Here is a 21,942-nt window from a genome sequence, read left to right as displayed (position 1 = left end):
ATAATAATAGTAGGTATTTATTTGAAGGGCCTTCAAAGGTACACTCTGGGCAGTCAAAAGGCTACACCCAAGATGGACCTCTGGGTCACGAGTTCTTCACCCTTTTATAAGCTTGGTTCATTTGCATATCAGGGTGAATTCCCCAATTATAACTTTAGCTAATGATGTAATTTCCCCAAGTTTACCCTCCCCCCCCCTTAAGATTTTAGTTTACACATTTTGGGCCTAGAACAATCTCGGTGTCCTTGGAGAGCAAACTTAGAGAGGTTTGCTATGTCTAACCAGTATGAGAGAACAGCAGCTAACAGGCCACTAGAAACTTCAGAGTTACACGCTAGGCAGCACAGGATTTGGGAAATATAGAAGTTAAAACCTAGGGCATCATTCACCCTGACCCAGCTCAGTGTCCAGGCTGGCTGTGTGACTCAGCAGTTATCACAAAAGGAAAGCCAGGGTGATGCCCTAGTACACCAGTGCACAGAACGTTTCCACTTACAGGCGAGCCTGGAGACAGATTACTCACTGGGAAGTCATCCTGCATCTCCCGGTTGGATCACTAGCACTCAGCCTCCTTGGCGGATGCAGGAGTTTCCTAGCTATTTTGTAGGGAGTGGGAGGAGTATTTTGGCTCTGCTAGTTGTTTCGTACAGATGGAGTCTGCTGGGAAACCAGAAAGGCACTGTATTACTCCGCCACGAATAGCACAAATGACTGGAAAATACATCTAAGATGGTTTTGCAGAGAGGTTCAATGTTACTGTGGTTATCGGGGTCAGAAGAAAGCAGAGATCCCCCAGCCGCACTGCAACCACATCGCCCGGAGCTGGGCAGGGCTGGCAGGGCTCCCATGCACCTCTCCAAGGCTGCTCAGTGCCAATTGTATTGCCAATCAGTATTGCTGCTCAGTGCCAATCCTGGCTGGACAGACCTAGGCTACTCCAAAGGTAGAACGTGGTTAGGCACACCCCCTGCTCCTCTGCAGCACTCTGTTGGCCCCTGCCACAGGGCTGGGGAACTGTGTCCAGGAACCTCGCTGCTGCTGGCCGCCTGAGTGTGCACTGCACAAGCATGGGTTTCCTGGCTGCCCTGGCAGCTGGGAGCAGCCTGTAAAGGACAAACTGCTGTCCCCTCTTCTGCACATGCTTTGCCCTGCACTGGTGGAGCTCCACTGCACTAACGCTCATCAGCTGTTGAGCGCAGGGGAGCGGGACACAAGAAAATGCTACGCCTTTGCAGAAAGGTGCAGGGCCTTATGTGAAACAGGGGTTAGTGAACTACTGTGTAGTAAACCAACATTTTGGAAAAGGAGTCTTTGCATCTAACACCGCCAAGCATTAACTCATGCATGACATGCCTCAGATGGCTCTTCCGTGGCAGTAATAATTTCTGATGACGTATAATGGAACGCCCCCTTCCCCCCCCCCCACTGCCCCCTCAGTTTTACAGGGGTCTGTCTATTCAAATAAGGACTTCAGGCAGGAAGAGGAAGCAGTCCTTCCCCAGCTGCCCACCTTAAAGCCTTTTGTAAAGGTGACCAGCCTTTCAAGAACCAACTCTGCTTTTTTAGTACTGTGACATAAGTTAGTAATTTTTAGTACTGGAATAAAAGCCTGTGAAGGTCCTCCACCCATGAGAAACAAATGAACTAAACCAGGTGGGACTGAGAGCAGTGCCAGACATAGCCAGGTCAGTGATGCCTTTCTTGGAAATGAGACGGTGTGGGAACAGAAACATTTTTTCTGTTTCCAGAGCAATTACAACGGGAGGACTAAAAGACCATTCACCTGCTGCTGAACATGGATATACCTGCTAGGTGAGGTAGCTTTTATCCAGGTGTCATGGCCATGCATCTGTTTCTTGCATATGAGGCAGTGGCCCAGACTCTTCTGTGGTTACTACTTGGTCAGCCTTACAAAACACTGACTCCAGCACACCAGGTAAGTATGGACTTTTGCTTTGTTTTCTTTCTGCGTATTATGTACTACAGAAATGCAACATTCAGGCTCAGTCAGGTAACAAAGAGGAAGACATTCAAAACTGACCATAAAATAAATTGTAGAAAGCAGATTTTATATGACAGTACACATGCAGCTTGCAAAAGAATAAAGACAGTGAACAGATATTAAAACACATTTCCATACAGAGACAGCTTATGCAGCAATTTACAAGTTTAACCTCTGGCTGGAGTACGCAAGCCCTTTAAAGCTGGCATTCAAATTACCACTAGCTTAATCAGCCATACTTACTTCAGTACACAGCAAAATTTAACTTAATGTTTACATTCACTAGCCATCCAATCCAGCATCAAGGCACTTTCCTTGTTGGTACATCTGTTCCTGTGTCGCACACCTCCGCTTACCTGGATGCATATATTGGCACAGCAAACTGGGTGACCAGTAACTTCTTATCCCCAAATAAAAGCAGTTGGTTACTAGACAATCCCTGGCTGTATCAAAGCGTCAGGCTATAGGTGACACTGTAAACAAAACTGGTGTGTTAAAAAAAACACGACAAGTTGACTGGATCCATTACCAAATGTGCTTTGAGGATGAAAAATGATGGGTGGTATCAGTTCCCACTCTGCAGAGAATGCACATCTGCCACGCCCGTGATGCCTGGAGAACAGCTGACACTTTAGTCTGAGCAGGAGGATGTGGATGAGGAGCTTTCCAGCCATCAGTCAACGGTTGTGCCATAAGTGTTTCTCATCTATTGTTACAGAAGTGTGCTTCTGCAGAGTAGCAATGACATTATTGCATATATCCCCTTCAGGTTGTTTTTGCAAATAAATACAAGTACTGGCTAAGGCTGCATTCTGGGAGGTGCTTGCTGCCCACCCTCTCTCTGCACTACAGTTAAGAGGCAGGGAAGCAGACAATTGTTGAAATCTGGCCCTTCATTATTATTTTTAGGTTTATCAAATCTTGTGGCCTTAGAAACGCATCCTTGTGCATTAAGTCAGCACTGCTTTTATTTTCAAGAATGGCTCAGATTGCACAAGTCCTACAAGCGAAGCAACAGTGAAAGCAAATCAAATACACATGAATTTTAGCTTTTGTTTGTTTGTTTTACTAATGCTTTCACTTTAAAGGAAGAGAAATAGGAATTCATGAGTCCAATGCAAAATACTTAATTTCAACCTCCTCCAGACTGTTGTATTTATACCTCCACTTTACTGCAGTTTTCTGGATCAAAAGCAAAGCTGAAGACTCGGGTTGGCTGCAATTCCCTAACAGGTGTTTCATGAGAAAAGACTCAACATTTTTATATGAACTTCTCCTGTATAACATTACAAGCAACTCCTGGAACTTAAAATGGCTGTGTGAATCCATCCTTGCAGACAGACAAGAGGTTACAGGGATTAATGAACTCTTACAGTTGATCAGTCAAGAGAACTTTTTAACACAGTTAAAGGAATGCATTCAAATAACAGTTATTCTCAACTACACTCAGTGTCTAATAGGGAAAATAAACTAGTGTATTTAGTCCCACTTAATGCACACAAATTACGATGTAAAATGTGTATGTCCTGCAGTGGGGCAGACTATTAACAACCTGACAGTCTTTGGAGTTTCAGATCCCACTGAGAAGTCAATTCCATAGCAGCATATACTGATATGGATCTTGGGTATTTGACACCTGGCTCTAATTAAACAAGCTCAATTACTGAATTTAAACCAGCACGGTGATCCCCAAATACTGGGCATACTGACGTAAGTTTTAACCACCTGACAAAGCTCACAAAGGTGAAAGCTCCAAGCCCCACCCAGGTGACAGGGCTTCTCCAGAACCCAAGAATGGGATTCAGCCCTTGCATGCAAACTCCCTCATCCCCCCTGGGCCAAGGCTTTTTCCAGTTTTTGCCAGGCTCCTGTACCACAGACAAGCAAATACTTGTCATAAACTCTCCAGAACAAAGTTTAAAAAAATTTTTGCTTGTGCTGCCACATTAAGGCTTAACAGGCAGCTTAGTTTTCTACAGTAGCATGTATGAAACAATCCCAACAATTTTGCTACAGCGGGAGAGGATATTCCTAGACTATCTGCCCTTGAAGTGAGCCAATACACTCCAGAAAACAATACCAATCATCTCCTGGTCTAACAGAACCACCACAATAGAACTACAAAGGTAATATATTCACTTCTCTTGTAAACAGAGGAGCATTAGCCAGCTTGCATTTAAGAGGTTTTTCAAATATGCTAATATATTTCTCCTAGCCTCCCCTCCCTACCACCAAATTAACAGTTCTTACAACTATTCGTCCACCTGTACCTAAAAAATTCCAGTCCAGGAAATCAAGCTGGACATGAAAGTGTCTATACTGAAATGTGACTTTAATAATGCCTTTATTTTGTTACATGCACCAATAGCTATTGGTGAAGGGGGGGGGGTGGGAGAGGGAGAAAACTTTTTCTTTAGTTACTGTGTTAGGGCCAAGCTCAGAAAATTTCAGTGGATTGATGTAATCACACTACAGATACCCTTAAAAACCTGTATGCAATTGTTTGACACAATTAGATTCTTACAGTCCAAAGTAGAAAAAATCTTGTTAAACCCTGAACACTGCATGATATATTTGGCACATAGGTTTATGAACTAGCTGTAAACCTGTTACTTGTATGTACTGTGGCTTCTACAAGCTGTTCACCCACGAGGAGCTCCTGCTTAGTCTTTAGTATTTCAGCCCTGGATATATGCTCTATCTCAAAAGAGAGCATGTCACTGCCAGCCAGCCAGAACTCTCTCTAGGCTCCACTCCTGCACAATTCTGTGAGTTTACTACCACTGGCCCATAAACAACAATGAAAGATGCCAGAAGTGACAGACCAGAACTCTTGCTAGCACACACTTTAAAAATCAGAATCTCTTTATGCTGTTTAACATTAGTTAAGTCCTGAATGGTCCATGATTAACAACAACTGAGAAGAAAACACCTTCCCTTTACAGAAAAGCAAGTAGCAACTTAAGGAATAACTGACATTCTCCCTCAAGTAACATATGCTATCAAAAGTTAGTATTACTGAATCACAAGAACATATTTAAAAAAAAATCATCAGCATGTTTTTGAAAACATCCAGACCTTTGCAGCAATGTTTAGACTATGTAGCCAGGTTGTGACCTACAATATTTCAGAGATGAGAAGATGGATTAAATGCACGTGGCTGCTGGGCAGTTCTAATAAGCATGCACACTGCTCAACAGAGATTTTCCCTTCTACTTGTGGTTTCTACAGTCACTGTGAAGTTTGCATAGAGAAGATAACCCATCCCCCACTAAATAACTGCTATTTTTTCCAAGAGGAATACATTCTGAAAAAGGAATGCTCCCTCAACCTCTGAAAAATGAAAGATGGTCTCTGCTGTCTCATGTCAGCACAGTTTTCATTATGCCTTTGCCCTCTGGGAGGGAGTTTGAAGGTGCTGAGGTGCAGTGGGGTGAAAAGGAAGAGGACTGATCTGAAGAGAGATGTAATTATAGTAAACTGCAACACGGCCTTTTAGTTTTTTTAAAAAAAGTGCTTAGATACAGAAAAATACTGTCAGGAGAAAGGAACTGTGGAATACTGAAATGTTATTAAAGATTCTGCATTCTTTATCTGTTTAAATATTCCAGACTTCAAGAGGTAATATTACGAAGTTACTCTTGCACTTAATTTCTTTGTAACAAAAGCAGAAGACACGTGGACATTTACATGTATACCCATCCTTCCATGCAAGCTTGCAGACAAGGACAAGGGAAGATGAAATGATACTGACACCTGCCATTCAAGGGCTTTTAGCAAGTGCTCTGCAGAACAGCAGTACCAGAGGTCACAGCACAAAAGGTTTCAGGTGGTCTTCAATACATAGTTACTTTGCTGAAGGAGAAAGAAAACACCTGTTTTAGTCTCACAAAACAGCATTTAGTGTTTTGAAATGAAGTTTTAGTAGTGTCAGATTAGAAAGCTGACTAGCCTGTATTAGATTTAAAATTAATTAAAAAAAAATCTTTAAGAGTGCCATAACATTTCTGGTTATCATTGGAGAAGGTGTTATTGTAATGCCATTTAATTTTTGTTTAAGCACTGGCAGAGGAAGTTTCCAAGAAATGTAGCTTCTTCAAAAAAATGTGAACTGTATGACCAGGAAAAAAGTGAGGCATTAAGAAAAAAAAAAAAAAAAGGAATTTTAACAACCACCTAAGTGTTTTTTGTGGCTCATGATTGCTAACAGATACATACTACCAGCAAAGTTCAAATTCAGAATACAGGTTTTGGTTTTAGTTCCAAGAGTGTCAATGACTTCAATGCTTTGGCTGCTTTCAGGTTCAAAGATGTCCTGCAGTATTAGCAGTGAGGTTAGAGCACACTAATAGCTGCAGTCTGTCAGGAGGAAGGCCGTATTCCCTTTCTCCTGAGTACTTAGAAAAATGGTAAAAGCTTACAGCTTGTTACTTGAGCTGTACACAGCAAAGGTGCACTTATTAAACAAAGGCATAATATGACCACAGAAGTTTCATATAATCAGACAGTGATTGGAGCACAAAGCCTTTAAATAACTTCTGACCTGCGCTGTCATCTGATTTCCAAACTTTTGAGTATGAGACTGAATTGCTGTGTGTCAAGTTGCAAGGCACATTTTTTAGGCCAAATTACTCTATAGTTCATGTGTACACATATCTAAATATAGGTAAAGTATCAATTACTATAGTAGCAGATTCAGATTCAAGCAATCTTTGTGTTTTCCTATTTGTACACCATAGCAAGTTCTATTTAATTTTTATAGTTTTTAAACAGGGATGAACATGACTTGCAGGTCTGGTAAGCTGAAAACTGAGGCACTGGGCCACGTCAAAATTCAGTAAGTCAATCAAGTTATTGGAAAGTGTCTCACACAAATATTCTTCCATGTCAGAATACTGAGCTTCAGTCTTTCTTTTGCACAAAGCTACACTGTGCAACTAGAGCTGGCTTTTTAGGCTTGTACACTATCACCTGTCGAAGTATTTCTTCTAGGCTGATGCAGGTATTTAAAACTTGCCCTTTTCAGTCAGTGAAATTCTGTTATGAAAAGACACGAAACCCTCAATGTAGCACAAAGGCTCATTCAGCTATCCAGATGTAAGATTTTATGTAGTGCATAAAAGTAAATCTCCTGTAGGCCTGAACTGGAAATTTTCCACAAAAACAGTCCTTTTTGTATTTTGTCAAATTAGTCTTCACTTAATTTCAGTATTTCTATCTGCAGTCAGATAAAAATACCTAGCTTACTTTATCAGAAACACAGGGGAACATGTGAACAGGCACTAATGAAGGCCTAAACAGAGCCAGTCTTTTCTCACTGAGGCATATAGCCCCCTTGTCTCACAGTCTGTGGGAGGTAACTTTTTGGCATGTCATCACCTGACAGTGGATTTTCTTCCACTGTTTCAGGTCTCACAGTTTGTCCTTCAGTACATGTCTGTAAAATATTTGACAGAGCAGCTTCCTGGGTATTTTTTGCCATCCCAAGGCCCAATGGCTGTGAACTCTGACCTGAGACCTGCAGTTGAACAAATCCAACAAGATCTCCCTCACTAGCATGAGTAACTTGCTTTGCTCTTTCAAAGCATGGCCTGTCTATGTTGCTTTCATCCTGACCACCATTTTGTCTGAAATACTGCTGCCTCTGAGCTGCACTGTCAGCTCCTCCGGCGTGATCCTCTGATCTCTCTTCTGAATCTAGCAGTGGCTGAGTTGACTCAGACCTTGAAAAGACTTGCACAGGTGTCTGGTCTCTGTAGCCATTAAGTACTACAGTTGAATACTGTACAGTGCTCGAAGTGTTCTGTGTTGTTTCGCCTTCATCACTGTCAGAGACGCTTTGCCTAGGAGAAGACATGCACGAGGATCCTCCAATACCACTGCTGTGCCCTTCCGAAGTACTTTTTTCTTTTTTAAGCAAGTCAAAGGGTTTTAGATCTTGTTCTGAAAAAGACTTCTTGTCGTCAGCTTCTATTTCTACGACGCTTACATCTGTAAAGCTGCCTTCTGGGTACATCTGATTTTTGGAGTTAAAGTTATGCTGAAAGAAAGAGATGTATGTTGCCTAAGAGGAAGGTTATATTAAAAATCAAAATCCTCATTAAATACATTAATTTTTGTTCTGTAATGCCAGTTTCTTCACATACGTTTTCTCTTTACTAAGTCTGGCAATATCTCCAAAGCATGTGTTAAAAAATGAAGGATACAGCTTTGTTTCCAATACAGAGTCTTAATTATGCAACTATTCTAAAATCGTAGTGGATGTGTGAGCAAGTCTTTGCTCTCAATTATTCTAATGAGCTGTAAACGTAGAAGCATTTGCTGTGCAGCACAGGAACATTCTATACTGAGAATCACACATTACTTCAAATAATGTATTCAAAATACTTCTTCACAGAAATTAGCCACAATTTCTTGAACAGAATTTGCCTGGTCATTCACCCCATGTGCAGCATAAACGTTGCTGCCATCTTCTCATTCATGACTGAACTGTGCAAACAAGTCACTTCAAGGTTTTAAGAATGGGAATCAAGAATTGTTTACTTAATCCTGATTTCCCATGAGTGAGCAAAGAAATGAGTACTTGACTCTTCCACCTACTAAACTGAATCTAACTCACAAATGTAAAGCCCATGCTAGACCATCAATTTGTGGTAAGAGCCATGTATTTCTAACACTGAAGCTACAGATCCAAATAAAGTGTTCTAACCATATTCTATCACAATGTCAATGATATTTAATATTCAGGTTTTTCCTTGAAATCCGTGTGTGCTAGAAGACAGAAGACTCCCACCCGTTAGTTTGACTGAAACCTTGCAGACTAGGAAGATACAGGATGCAGAAAGGTGAGTATTACCTTAGCTGGAACTTGGGGAGACCACTGAGCAATGTTACTCTTGGACGGATCAGGTACGATAGGCCAGATATGTTTTTTAATTCTGTAAAGGATTAAAAATGGAATTAAGTTACAAGATGCACTCCCCAAATTCCCTGTTCATAGCAACAGAATCCAGGACACCACTCCCTTACATAGCAATTTTGCATTCCAAATAAGAATGCTTCCTGGGCTACGTTTCATCTTTGTATGAGGGTGTACTACTTAGCAAAACACAGCACTGCACTCAACCCCTCCACACATTAGATGTAGCTATGAATGTAAAGCAAAACAACAAATGGTAACAGTTAGTGAGAGATTTTCACATTTATAGCACTCTAGAACCTATAGAGCTATTACTTAGGTAGAATTTATGATGCATACCAGTATGAAAATACAATCCTGCTTCTTTTTAAATAACTATGAATACCAAAGGTCAAAATCTAAGCTAACCTCACAGTTGAAGTGAAAATATTTGGAAGAAAAACTTGCTTTGGAATTCTTAAGAACACACTGTTACTTAAAACCAGAAGCTTCTGTTGTTACATCACCTCCAACCAAACCAGATTTGAAACTGATGCACCTATATTGCTCTTTATAAACAGACTCCAGCAACAGTTCCTCTGTAGGACAACTTTGAAGAACAATGCAAGATGGGCTTTCCAACTGATATCCATTAAGAACTAATTTTAGGAGCAGCAGGGAGGTCAGAAGGAAAAGGGCACAAAATGCTGTCTTTAATTAGAAGGAAAGGATAGTTGACATGGGACATAGGAGAGGGGCTATGCCTTGCCAAGAGAAACACTGCAGCAATGACATCTTTATTAAAGCCACAGACAAGAGCTTTTGGGTGGGGGAGCAGGAGGAGGCAGGTTGCTTCCCAGCAGACAATGAACAGGCACAGAGCTACTGGAGTTCAAGGTGTCTCCCTAATTTTTTATGGTCATGAAGCTTAATGTTTGTTAATGCTGTAATTAAATAGCCCAAATGCAGCAAAGAGATCTCCTGTGCTTCACAAACTAGAGACCATCATTCCACTCAGAGGATGACTAAGAAACACAAACAATATATCCTGATCAAAAGCTAACAAAGCTACTCCTAACTATGTCCAGAAAGAAAAGCACATTTTCTTGCAGGATTGAATCATGGAACATTTAGTGTGTGTATAATTAACAGCAGGAAATTAGTGTCAGAAGAGGCCCTGATTTCTCAAGGAAAACACAGAAATTTTTAAAACCAATCACTACGTGCATGTTTTAACTTTTTTTCTGATCTAACTGCAGAATACTTCACTGGTCTGCTATAAATTACTGACATTTCTTTTATGCTGAGAAATGTAAGAGAAGGAGTTCATTTGTACTTACAAGTCACGTTTGTTGAAGCAAAACAGAACTCCAAGGAGCACAATCAACAGGAATGCTAGACACACAGGTACAACTATGGCTTCAATTTCTCCTTTTCCTGAAGGAGGTGAAAAGAAGCAGTTATAGCCCACTCTGGCATTTAAGGAACTCAGCAGCAGTACATATTTCCAAAGGGTCAGGGAGAACCTAAAACTGAAACACCTCAATGCTCAGTCTCAAAGCTTTACATTCAGAAGAACCCTTTCACCATATAAAAACAAGAAAAGCTCTGTCCTGACAATCTAGTGCCTTGCATCAACAAAAAATATGGGTTGATCTAGAAGTTGCAATATTGACAGAGCAAATAATTTTGTAGCTTGGGCAGGTATGACAGTAACATCTCTGTCAATTCATCTGCTGCCCAGGTATTTCAGTGCCCTGGTAGCTGTCATAACGTGGTCATGGTCAAAAAAGTAAACAAAGTCACTACTCATCCATCAGCTCATTCTGTACATGAAGATCTCCTCTGCCTGCAAACATCAACGTTTGCATTATTGTTAGGTATTCCTTCCAATGTTGTATACGCTCTTAAGTAAACCTTACAGAATGCTTAGGGAAGAGCAACACCATACAGAAAAAAAGCCTCTGCTAAATTTAAGTAGAGCATCTTCCACAATTAAAATCAGTTAGTAATGTTGTTCTTACCCTTACATATAAGAAGCACTCTAAAGCTGAACATAACAATAAATTAAACTATTCAAAATGAGTCTCTGTAAAGAACTGTAGCAAATTTTCATAGTGATATGAAAGAATGTGGAAGGGCTGTGAGAATGGTATATGCTGACTGGTACCTACATCAACAGATCAAGATACAAGCACACCACTCTACAGCTTCTTTAGGACACCTTACCAGGATTAAAACAAAAACTCTGACTAGGGGTAGGTGCCACTGGACACCAGAAGAGACAAGGGCACTGAGTAAATCCTAATGACTCATGAAAAGTCAGGGCAAAACAGTATTATAACCTGAAGTATACACAAACCACATCCAAAACGGCATGCTTAATAACATAAGTTAATGAGGTTTGCAGAGGATATCTTGTTCTCTATATAATCAGAAAAATCCTGACTAAACTATCTCTTTGTGAATGAGCACTAGACAAGCCACCCGGGTATCATGCAGATTGCAAGCGGACTGAAACTTTAAAATAAAATCACCTTCCCCTCCTAACACATCTTGCACAGAGCCCTGCTGTATTGTTGCAACATTAATTCCTACTTCTACCAATTGTGCCTTACCAAATTTTTGTGTAGTAAACGTGAAATCGGGACCAGTCCTGCTTCCATTATCTGTGGATGCCATCATCCGCACAGTATACAGCGTGTCACTGGTTAGAGAGGAAAGGGTATACTCTGTCTTGGAAGGATCCACTGTCACAACTAAAGAGATGAAGAAATTTACACTAGTTTTCTGTACAATTTATTACATCTCCACAAAACCAGCAACATTAAGACATCACATCAGATGTGAAAGGTAGTTTTAATAGAATGTATAGCAGATGGAAGATATAACAGCCCAAGACTACAAACTCATACAAGAAATGCTGAGATCCATTTGTTTCTGTTTAATTTAGTCTCTTTCTATATTTAATTTCCTGTGAGATTTTTTCCCCCGGAATGCACCTACAAACTAAACTGGCAGTATAACCGAAGCTTAAAGGTGTCTAGTAAGGCAAATACACAGCACTAATGAGAAACTGCTAGTACTGACTAGAAAAAAAACACGGTAAGGAATAGTAAGACATAGGTATACGCAAGTACCTGTCCCTTCCAATTTAAGCAAATCTAAAAATTAAAGTTTTGATAGTGCCAGCTCCCTGTAGTATGCCTGCAGGTCATACACACTATTGAAAACTAAGATGCACTTAAAACAAAATGATCTACATCAGTACTATACTGACCTACAGCTCCAGGAGGATTAAAAAACTCCTCCCCACTTCTTTTTTTTAAGGTTTTATCCTGGTTAAATGCAGTCAACTCCTTTTGTATCTTGAATGGTCTGCCATAATCTTGACTACCACCATCTCATTCTATATTTAGATAGCAATATGGGAGCACAAGAATCACAAATCAGTTTTCACAAACTAAACTCAGTACCCTGCTATACACAGACTGAATGTTCTGAATTCTTTACTAGCGACTTTCTGTTCTATATGGAGGAGAATTAAGGCTCAGACACCAGCTTTATGTTCTCAGAACAGATTGTCAGCTATAACTGATTCTGTGTATTTTTTCAGGAACAAATATTAGGAAGGAGACAGATGAAACACTTCAATTACACAAAACACTTCTCAGTTTTCTGGTACCTGTTTCATTTCCATCAATAGTTTTGTAAAGTATTGTGTAATTTCGGATAAATCCATTTTGTTCCTCAACTGTGAGATGGTTCCATGTCAAAACAGCTTCAGCTTTTCCTACTTTTTTTGTCTGAACAGTAGGTCCTTTTGAAGGACCTGTAATGGGAGATGAAGATTAGTTTTTGCTTGGCAACCTTGCATTCACAGAAGCAGCATATTAACAAGCACTGAACTGTTCTAGCATAAAAACTTCAATGGAGTAGTTTGACTAGTTCATCTGGAAAGCACTGTTTTCAGACAACATAAAAACTATAAAGACATTTTAAAAAAGAAACATTCAGGAAAACAGATATGAAAAGAATAATCAGCAGGTTGTGGGAAACCTTCAACTTAAGTCTTGATTTCACACTTGGAATTTAAAATAAATCTGCATATAAATATCATTATTATATATTATAAATATATATTAATATATTATATATTAATATATTATATGTTACAATAGCTCTTTGGTTTTGCAACTCTTTCTGCAAACATCTCTTGTCTGTTTCTTTTTGAAAGCTCTAACTGCAGGAATTAGACAAACCAAAAGCTGTACTTCTCCCTCTTTGCTTCTGCTGGATATCAGCTTTGCAGCTACTATTTGCAGCTTTTAGAGCTACTAAAGTGCTGGATTGCCGGTGCTGCCTCTCTAGGCTGCCCGAGGCTTTCTAGGGCATTGAACTACGAGCCTAGCAGGTAAAAAGCTATATTTCCACAATTATATACTATAAATATATCATTAAAATAACAAATTCATGTCTAATTATCTGATAAAGGTTGGAAAAACAAAGAGCCAGTCACAGACATCTATTTAGCTCCCAAACACTGTAAAAAAGCAGAATGGATGATAACAGAAGGGAAAAAGATCAATGATGTCACCCGACTCTCAAGCATTAAACCATTTTTCATTACACAGTCCACATTAAAGCACGTTTCTTTCATTTTTTTGTCAAAAAGCACAGTATGTGCTTCAAGGTGATGATTTTGTACTTACGATCTTGCTTAAGATAAGCCTTCACAGACTCTCCACTTCCCTGACCATCAGCATACAGAGGGTACACGGTTATCAAGTAACACTTGAAAGGCTTTATACCTAATAAAAGGAATTTAAAAGGTGTTGTTTCACAGACAGTCAAATTGCTCACCATCCTTCTCATTTACTTTAGATATAGGCTTGTGAGTTCTGGTAGTTTAACTAGGTGCACTTGTATCTAATGCAGCTGAGTATTTTCTAGAGCTCATTGATATACTGCTCCAAAATATTAACTAAAGGAACAATAAAATGGTTCACACTGAAATCTAAAATTTAATAAAAAGACTTCAGAGAAGTCAGGGTGTTTTTTTCTAATTTATTTTAAATAAAAAGCCTTTATTTGTCTGTAGCATGAACTCCCAAAATTATTGATTTCAGAGACTGATCATAATCTCAAAAGAACAGTAAAGCTGATCAAGTTGCACTGTTTGAACTGAGTGACCAAAGATCTTGATTTTGAAAGAACTCAGCCTTTTCACTATTTTCATGGCTTCCAAGAATGACAAGACCAAAACCAAAATGCAGATAAACCCCTTGTTGTTACATAATATATGTTTCAAAATGCAAGATCAGATATAGTTGTATATTTGACAAAAATATACAAATACTTCTGCAGACTCATAATAAACTACTTGAAACCCTCAGCATTAAACACCTGTAATACCATAAAATTCTAATCACCATGAGGCTGTTCCTCATCTTCAGAATACTAAGCAGGTTTTTAGAGTGTCCTACAAACTGTACATAGATTTATGAGCTAAATACCTTTTAAGTCTATTCCTTGAACATCTCCTAGTGCAATCTGCCACTCTATGATGCAGTCTGAGCTGCTGGACACCAGACACCATTCGATCACATATTTAAGAACGTAACTGTTAGGAGCAGTCCACCCTACCCACAACTTGTCATGTTTAGGTAATGTTCTAAGATTCTTCACGGGAGCTGTAATAAAAGAAAAGAAAAAAGTGATCAATATTGACAGTTCTTCCACTAGATATTCATGATAGGAGCTGTTCTGGCAAATGTTGATACTTTTGGGTTATTGTAATGGCAGCAACTTGACAGAACCTACATAACTGTAAATACCATCTTCTGACATTTGGAGGTTTACACCTGAATCTTTGTATCAGAGATCCAAAAAGCCCTATTAGGCTATTCAAAAACCGGAAGTTAGACTCAGCTTCGCTATTCTTATAGACACTATGTTCCTTTCTTCCAAAAGAAGGGTCTATTTCAAGAGAGAAATCAGACTTAGAATGGGAATTTACAAGTGTATCAGTCACATTCAAGTACCTTACTGAGTACTTATACCTGATGTATAGTGTGTGTATATATAAGTAGATAGCATATATAACATCCAGGTCACAGCTGAATAAACACATCCTGTGCTGGGTGAGCAACTTGCTCAGGGGTCAGGCACTAAGGGTTACAGTGATTGGGGTGACATCAGACTGGGGACCTGTCACTGGAGGGGTTACCCAGGGCTCCATCCTCCGGCTTCTGCTCTTCACCATCTTCATAAATGACTTGGACTCAGGACCGGAAGGGACACTAAGCAAGTTTCCAGATGATACAAAACTCGGAGGAACTGTTGACTCCCTCCCAGACAGGGAGGCCCTGCAGAGAGACCCTCAACAAACTAGAGAGATGGGCATTCACCAACCATATGAAGGTCAACAAGGGAAAATTCAGAATTCTGCACCTGGGATGGGACAACCCTGATGTATGGACAGACTGGGCAGTGAGAGGCTGGAGAGCAGTGCCATGGAAAGGGCCCTGGGGGTCCTGGTCAGTGGCAAGTTGAACATGAGCCAGCAGTGCCCCGGCAGCCAGGAGGGCCAAGCGTGTCCTGGGGGGCATCAGGCACAGCATCGCCAGCCGGGCAAGGGAGGGGATTGTCCCCTCTGCTCTGCACTGGGGCAGCCTCACCTCCAGTGCTGGGACAGCTTTGGGTGCTGCAGTATAATAAAGTTATTAAACTGTTAGAGAGCATCCAAAGGAGGGCAACAAAGATGGTGAAGAGCCTTGAGGTGAAGTTGTATGAGGAGCAACTGAGGTCACTTGTTCTGTTCAGCCTGGAGGAGACTGAGGGGAGACCTCATTGCAGCCTGCAACTTTCTCGTGAGGGGAAGTGGAGGAGCAGGCACCGATCTCTGATCTGTGGTGACCAGTGGCATGACCCAAGGGAATGGCCTGAAGTTGTGTCAGGAGAGATTTGGGTTGGGTATTAGGAAAAGGTTCTTCACCCAGAGGGTGGCTGGGCACAGGGACAGGCTCCCCAGGGCAGTGGTCACAGCACCAAGCCTGACAGAGTTCAAGAAGCATTTGGACAATGCTCTTGGGCACATGGTGGGACTCTTGGGGTGTCCTGTGCAGGACCAGGAGTTGGGACTTTGAGATACTTGTGTGTCCCTTCCAACTCAGCTAATTCTGTAATACATATTATATGTATACCTTACTGAGTACTTCCTCCTGGCTGCAGTACTACTTTGCTTGAATTATACCCTTAACTTACTAATCTAATAGTTTTAGAACTGGTGGGTCTCCCTTGCTGTTTACCTGCATCTGTCCATATATTTATTTTTTTGCTTCCTATCCTGGCAGTAACCATATTGCGAAAATATGGGAGCACAGGGCTCACAAATCAGCTTTCACAAACTAAACTCAGTACCCTGCTATACACAGACTGAATGTTCTGAATTCTTTACTAGCGACTTTCTGTTCTATACGGAGGAGAATTAAGGCTCAGACACCAGCTTTATGTCCTCAGAACAGATTGTCAGCTATAACTGATTCTGTGTATTTTTTCAGGAACAAATATTAGGAAGGAGACATATGAGGAGAACTATTAGGAGATTGTCTAAGAAAAGGCTGGAAATAAGGATAAACCAGCATGTACTTACTATTATTGCATAATGAAAAGAACATAATAAAAACATTAACAGTAAGGAAATAGTGGAAGCAGATGACAAAACAACCAGGTAAGATACTGAAAATGTGGGAGAGTGAGACTGGGACAAATAAAGAAAGGAGTGGGAATGAGATCAGGAAATTAAAGGAGGAATGGCAGAATGGTATATACATAATTATATACCAACCCTTTGATCTTTTTTAAGAAATACAGAAAAATGCCTACTATGCTAAGAAAAGAAACAATAGGGAATATAGTACACAGAAGTGCTAAGAATCAAAAACCAGCAAAACAACACACATCTTCAAATGACTCTGTGAGTACACAAATCCACACATTCCCTGGTACACAAATAGCAGAATAGTTACAAAGGCATAAGACTGTAGATAATTCCATAATACTTTAATTAGGTGCCCATGTAAAAGGTATTATTGTACAACATTGAAGATTTCTTATAAAAAAGGCCATGTAGATATATTTGACAGTGACATTACTAGGACACTCACCTTTTGAATTACTTTCTGGGATAAGCAGAACTGATGGAGGAGACGCCCCAACACTGTTACGAGCAATCAGAGTCACTTCGTAAGTTCCTTTTGGCAGCTGTAATGTATGGTTGGTGCTGGTAACATTGTATTTCTTCAGTGGACTGGAAAGAGATGATTTATCTCTGACAGTCACTTCATACTGCAAGATTACTCCATTGGCTTCAAATGGCTTCAGTGCCTGTCAGAAACACATCTTTGATTGAGCTGATACCGAATATATGTGACGTAACTCTTACTGTCCTTAAGGCACAATTAAAAAATAAGAGAACAAGACAAGTTCCATAGACCTGCATATTTAAGAAAAGCATAAATAACCTGTGCTCATTTCTATAAATCAGTAACTTCCAAAGCTTATTTCTGGTTTAAATACTCCTTTTCTTCGATCATACCTAGTGATTTCATAAAAGCTATTCTGTGAGGATTGCAAAACTTGTTGATAAAACCTCTGTTTTATGTGACTTTACAACACAATGACATAAAAGGAATCTCACATCTTTGGTCGTGTTAACGTGACAAATATGAGTTTATGGACCAAAAGAAAGGAGGGGGTGGGGAGTGACCATAATTACATTCCCCTTCTCAGCTGAACTTATCATCCAATTGGACACCGCAGCCTTACTGCAGACAAACGTGGAGTGCTGTTTTTAACAGCCTTGGCCTCTGCAGTATCTCAAGGCTTAATGGATTTTGCAGCTGGGCTATCTATCACTGTCCCGACAGTGTTGCCACGTTTTAGGTTACAGCAAAAGGCATGACATGAAGGTATGCATTGTTCAAGTGGCAGCTCCAAATCCACAGAAGGACAACAAATGAGGAATCTGAAAGTGTATTCTGTGTATTTTAGGGCACAGATGAGCATCAGTTAAATGATGCCCTTTACATTTGTACATTTAATTTTCCATAACTAATTAGTATAATAAGAATACTAAAGTCAATTCTCACCTCAAAAAAAGCTATACTATCTCTCAAGGCTGTTGGGTAGATTTTTCGACTTAAAACTCATGCTTCTAAAAGAATGCTCAACTCCTGCAAATTAGTTTTACCTTCCACATTAGATGCACAGTCCAGGAAGCTGGTGAGTGAGATGCATCAATGATCCTCCATATGGGTGGTCCTTTAGATGGTTCTGATGAAACAAACAATGCTTAATAGTAGAAATATTTTATTTAATCTGTTTGAATTCATCTGTTGATTATCACTATATGCTTACTTTCTTTAAGGAAATAAAAGCATACTAAAAAGCATTTCCTTACTTTCTCGATGAAAATAATGCTTGGCATATTAAGTGGAAAAATCTCCTGAAGAGATGAGCAAGACACCAGTTCTGCTTTAAGTATACAGTAGCAAAACAAGTACGAGTCACAATGGTGCACATCTGCAAGATTAGGCTGAAGGTGACAATGCTGAATGAGGCATGATCACACCTACAGTATGCAGCCTGCATCCAGAGGCACAGCCCTGCATACCTACACCCTGCAAACTTTGCTACAGTCTGTATCCAACACTGTTCCTACCCATCAATATCGAGTCACCTAAAAAAACGAAAGTGCACAAGAGTTAACAAGGAGACAAATGTCTCCCGGCAGTAAGACTCCCTGATTCTAAAAGGGTAACAGAACTGCAGTACTTTTGTACTACAGTACGTTTTGGCATCCGTACTACAAAAAAAGTGGTATTTCCACAACAAATTCCATTTCAAAGTAAAATGAACCTACCTTACAATATTTCAAAGTAGAATGAACCAACCAATACTACACTGCACAAAGCAATAAAAAGTGGCCAATCTTTTGTGAGGGTCTTAGCCCCAAGAGAAAGTTGATCTCAAAATGAATTATATCTTTAATGCTATAAGACTATTTTTTCTCAGAGTTCTTTCATAGCATTTAGTGTATTAATCATTATGAGGTTTTGGCTTTTAACCTCAAACACACCTCAGTACCAAGTACACAGCTTGCCCCTCATCTTTTACTCTTTACATTGTGAGAGGAGAACTAGGAATTGAGGCAAAGGGAGCTCTTTTACTCACTTGAGTACCTGAATTTGATTCACGTGAAAGAGAAGCAATTGTACATCTTGCCTAATAGAGATCATGAATCTCATGTGATCTGCCTGACCACATTCGCTACTGTAACAGCTTTGTTCTGAGGCTGAAGTAAGACATAGGTACTTAATATTAGCAGTATTTTTGCAAAGCCAGTCACCACAGCAGAAAAGCAATGCAACCTAAATAGGTAGGCAGTCCTGAAACCATCATTGCTCAGCCTGAGACAGAAAACACAGAAAATGAAGCTATACTATCATTAGGACTTGAAAAGCAGAGACAAGAATATTGACATATTTTACAAGATCTATACAATACCAAAGAAAGTAAATTTTGCACAGAACTAAAGCAATGCCATTATGCATAAAAATTCCACTTTGTTTAAACAAAAACGACAACAATCTCTTATTTCTTATCTAAGATGACAAATGAACTCAATCGGGATAAAAAAGGGAAGAATTACCAATCTGTTTCAACAATGGAACCTACACTGGTTTAACTTGATGTGTCTGAAAGGCTGCAGTGAACAGACTGCTCAGAAAATACATGCCTTGGAAGGTACTATGGGACACACAGGATATTACAGAGACAACACCACAAAGATGCAAGCAGGAAAAACTAAAGCACATTTAAAAAACAGAAAAATACCAAGCAGCTTGGCACTGAAGTCAAACAGCTATCACAAAGTATTCATTGCAATTGGACGCAAGAATAGATTCCCTACTAATTATTAAGTGCATAACACTGGCTCCCTATTGGGTAGCATTAGCATAAGCCAGAAACAAAACCAACCTTGCAGGCTATCAAAGTGGAAAAGAAATGAAAATTAATACACTGGTAAAACTTAAAACTAAACCAGAATGTCTTATTTACATGCTTTAGTGCATAAGAGGCTACACTTACCAGATGTACATTACTTTATATCTTGCTTTAATAAGTTTGTGAGGAACTCTATGCATCCTATATGACTAAAATCTTCTGTTTCACAATTGTTGAAGATTGTTCACCTATGACTTTTACTGGCCTCCTTAACATGAAGTTGTTCATAAACTAAGGCAGCTGGTCTACTAAGAAAACCTTTTCTAACAGGCAGGATAACTTCTGCTACAGAGAATAATCTTCAGAATAAAAAAACAAGCACAAAGCCTAGATCTCTTCCAGAAGAGACTCAGAGTACCGTTTTCTGTGAAGAAGGCTCTTCTTCCCTGCTGCCCGTTCTAGCTGTTTTCAGGGAGCACCCATAGATCAGCTTAAAGAGGAGCTATTCTAACGCTCCTTGACATGCATAGGTCATGCTCAAAGTAACTCAGGAGAGCTTTGTTGCTTATACAAGCAAGCAGTTCAAGCAAGGATACACCGTATCAGCTGGCCATTGCCAAATTGCTGAGCACTCACAGACTTTGGAAGTCAGTGACCTACTTTTATATATTACTTACGATCTTCAGTGGTAATCCCGGTCTTTTCTTCACTCCAGTCACTCCAGTAGCCCACTCCATCTTCCTTCATGCAACGAACGGAAAAGGCATACTCTGTGTAGGGTCTGAGCCCTTGAACACTGAATGAAGTTCTTGGGGAAGCTGTATCTTCAGAAGGAACCTGCAAATGTGAGAAAGATTTTAAAGACACTGATCAAAATACTGTAAAGCTAAGTTCTGTGCTACTGCAGCTGTCATTCAAGAAAGCTCCCCACCACATACACACCTAACAAACAAGTTTTCCTTCCCTTTCATTTCCAGAAACTTCAATTCTCAAACACTGTTTGGTAAAGTTTGGTCAGAGTTGTTGGTCTTTACCAGGTACAAGAACATACATACACTAGAACAGTTAGGCAGCTACCTCAGGACAATCTCATTCTCTTTTTTTAAGAATTAGCTTACATCTCTCTCCTTCCTTCCCATACAACTCTGCCGCTTACTGATCTGTAACATCCTGCCTCACAATTCAGAACCTAGCTAGGTTACCTGCTTGATTACTGATTACAAAGTTATCGGTTACTAGAAGTTAAAAGTCCAGGATCACTGCTTCCACTGATCCAGAACAGTGCTTCTTCAGTGAAATTGGAAATAGTTTTAGAGTAGCTTATAGTTTTGACAATAAATTATTTTCATAAGCTCTTTCATTCATCTTAGGTGAGCAACCAAATGCCGGAAAAGTATTCTTAGTGCATATATAGGGAAGGAGGCATGGAGTAGGTAATAGACACAAGTAGGTACACACACTGACTCTTCACGTTATTCCACTTGCAAGTAAGGGCTTTTTACAGTGAGGACCCCTGCAAGGGGAATGCCTGCAGATAAAACGTAAATGTGGGACATTTAAGAGGTTAATCCTGAGGGCAAAGAATTATCAAAATAGTCCAATTTTACCACAGCTAAGCAAGTTCACCTGATTTAAAAGCTACTATTTCAATGGTCTTGGGCATATGTTAAAAGGGCAAGACAAGTTAGGAGAACTTGTCCTATTTTCCTATCAGGACAACATATCCACAAACCCAGGAGTTGCAGACAAGATCGTACAGACCAGTGCTTTTAAAAATATCCATACAGGTGACCTTAATAAATAGTTGCTGCATCTAAAGCCACGTTAGTCACAAGGAGCTATGTTATGCTACTTGCTCCACAGTATTTTGGTAAAATCAGAAGCAGACTTCCTTCCAAGAACTCACAGAATTCAGAATACTTTTGGGCCTCTGCTGGAGTACTACTGCTCTGAGAGAAGGCTTAAAGCAAGGAAAAACTGAGGAGCTATTAGAAATATATCCCCAGATTGATGTAGAAGAAAAAAACCCCAC

The 21,942-nt window shown here is 39.9% G+C and overlaps 1 protein-coding gene across 2 annotated transcripts in view; it reads right to left on the bottom strand.

Moving 5' to 3' along the window:
- The window catches only part of IL6ST (interleukin 6 cytokine family signal transducer), a 35,206-nt gene that overhangs the window by 149 nt on the left and 13,115 nt on the right, over window positions 1–21,942 (bottom strand). The window contains exons 7-16 of one of the 2 annotated variants that reach the window (XR_014227277.1): window positions 20,588–20,747; window positions 18,154–18,236; window positions 17,069–17,288; window positions 14,417–14,593; window positions 13,613–13,711; window positions 12,586–12,732; window positions 11,519–11,659; window positions 10,241–10,337; window positions 8,859–8,940; window positions 524–8,042 (exon numbers count right to left, since the gene is read on the bottom strand). Coding sequence is in view for 1 of the 2 variants with exons in the window: in XM_082301471.1 (XP_082157597.1) it covers window positions 7,317–8,042; window positions 8,859–8,940; window positions 10,241–10,337; window positions 11,519–11,659; window positions 12,586–12,732; window positions 13,613–13,711; window positions 14,417–14,593; window positions 17,069–17,288; window positions 18,154–18,236; window positions 20,588–20,747 (1,932 nt within the window). In the remaining variant the exon portion in view is untranslated. Of the gene's footprint in view, window positions 1–218; window positions 8,043–8,858; window positions 8,941–10,240; window positions 10,338–11,518; window positions 11,660–12,585; window positions 12,733–13,612; window positions 13,712–14,416; window positions 14,594–17,068; window positions 17,289–18,153; window positions 18,237–20,587; window positions 20,748–21,942 lie in introns of those variants that run through there. The other variant, XM_082301471.1, reaches the window with a different exon arrangement.

The sequence above is a fragment of the Coloeus monedula genome (genome assembly GCF_965178545.1).
Source record: "Coloeus monedula genome assembly, chromosome: Z".
NCBI classification, from domain to species: Eukaryota; Metazoa; Chordata; class Aves; order Passeriformes; family Corvidae; genus Coloeus; species Coloeus monedula.
The sequence above is the reverse complement of the archived record's forward strand: the minus strand, read 5'-3'. Positions and strand labels throughout refer to the sequence as shown.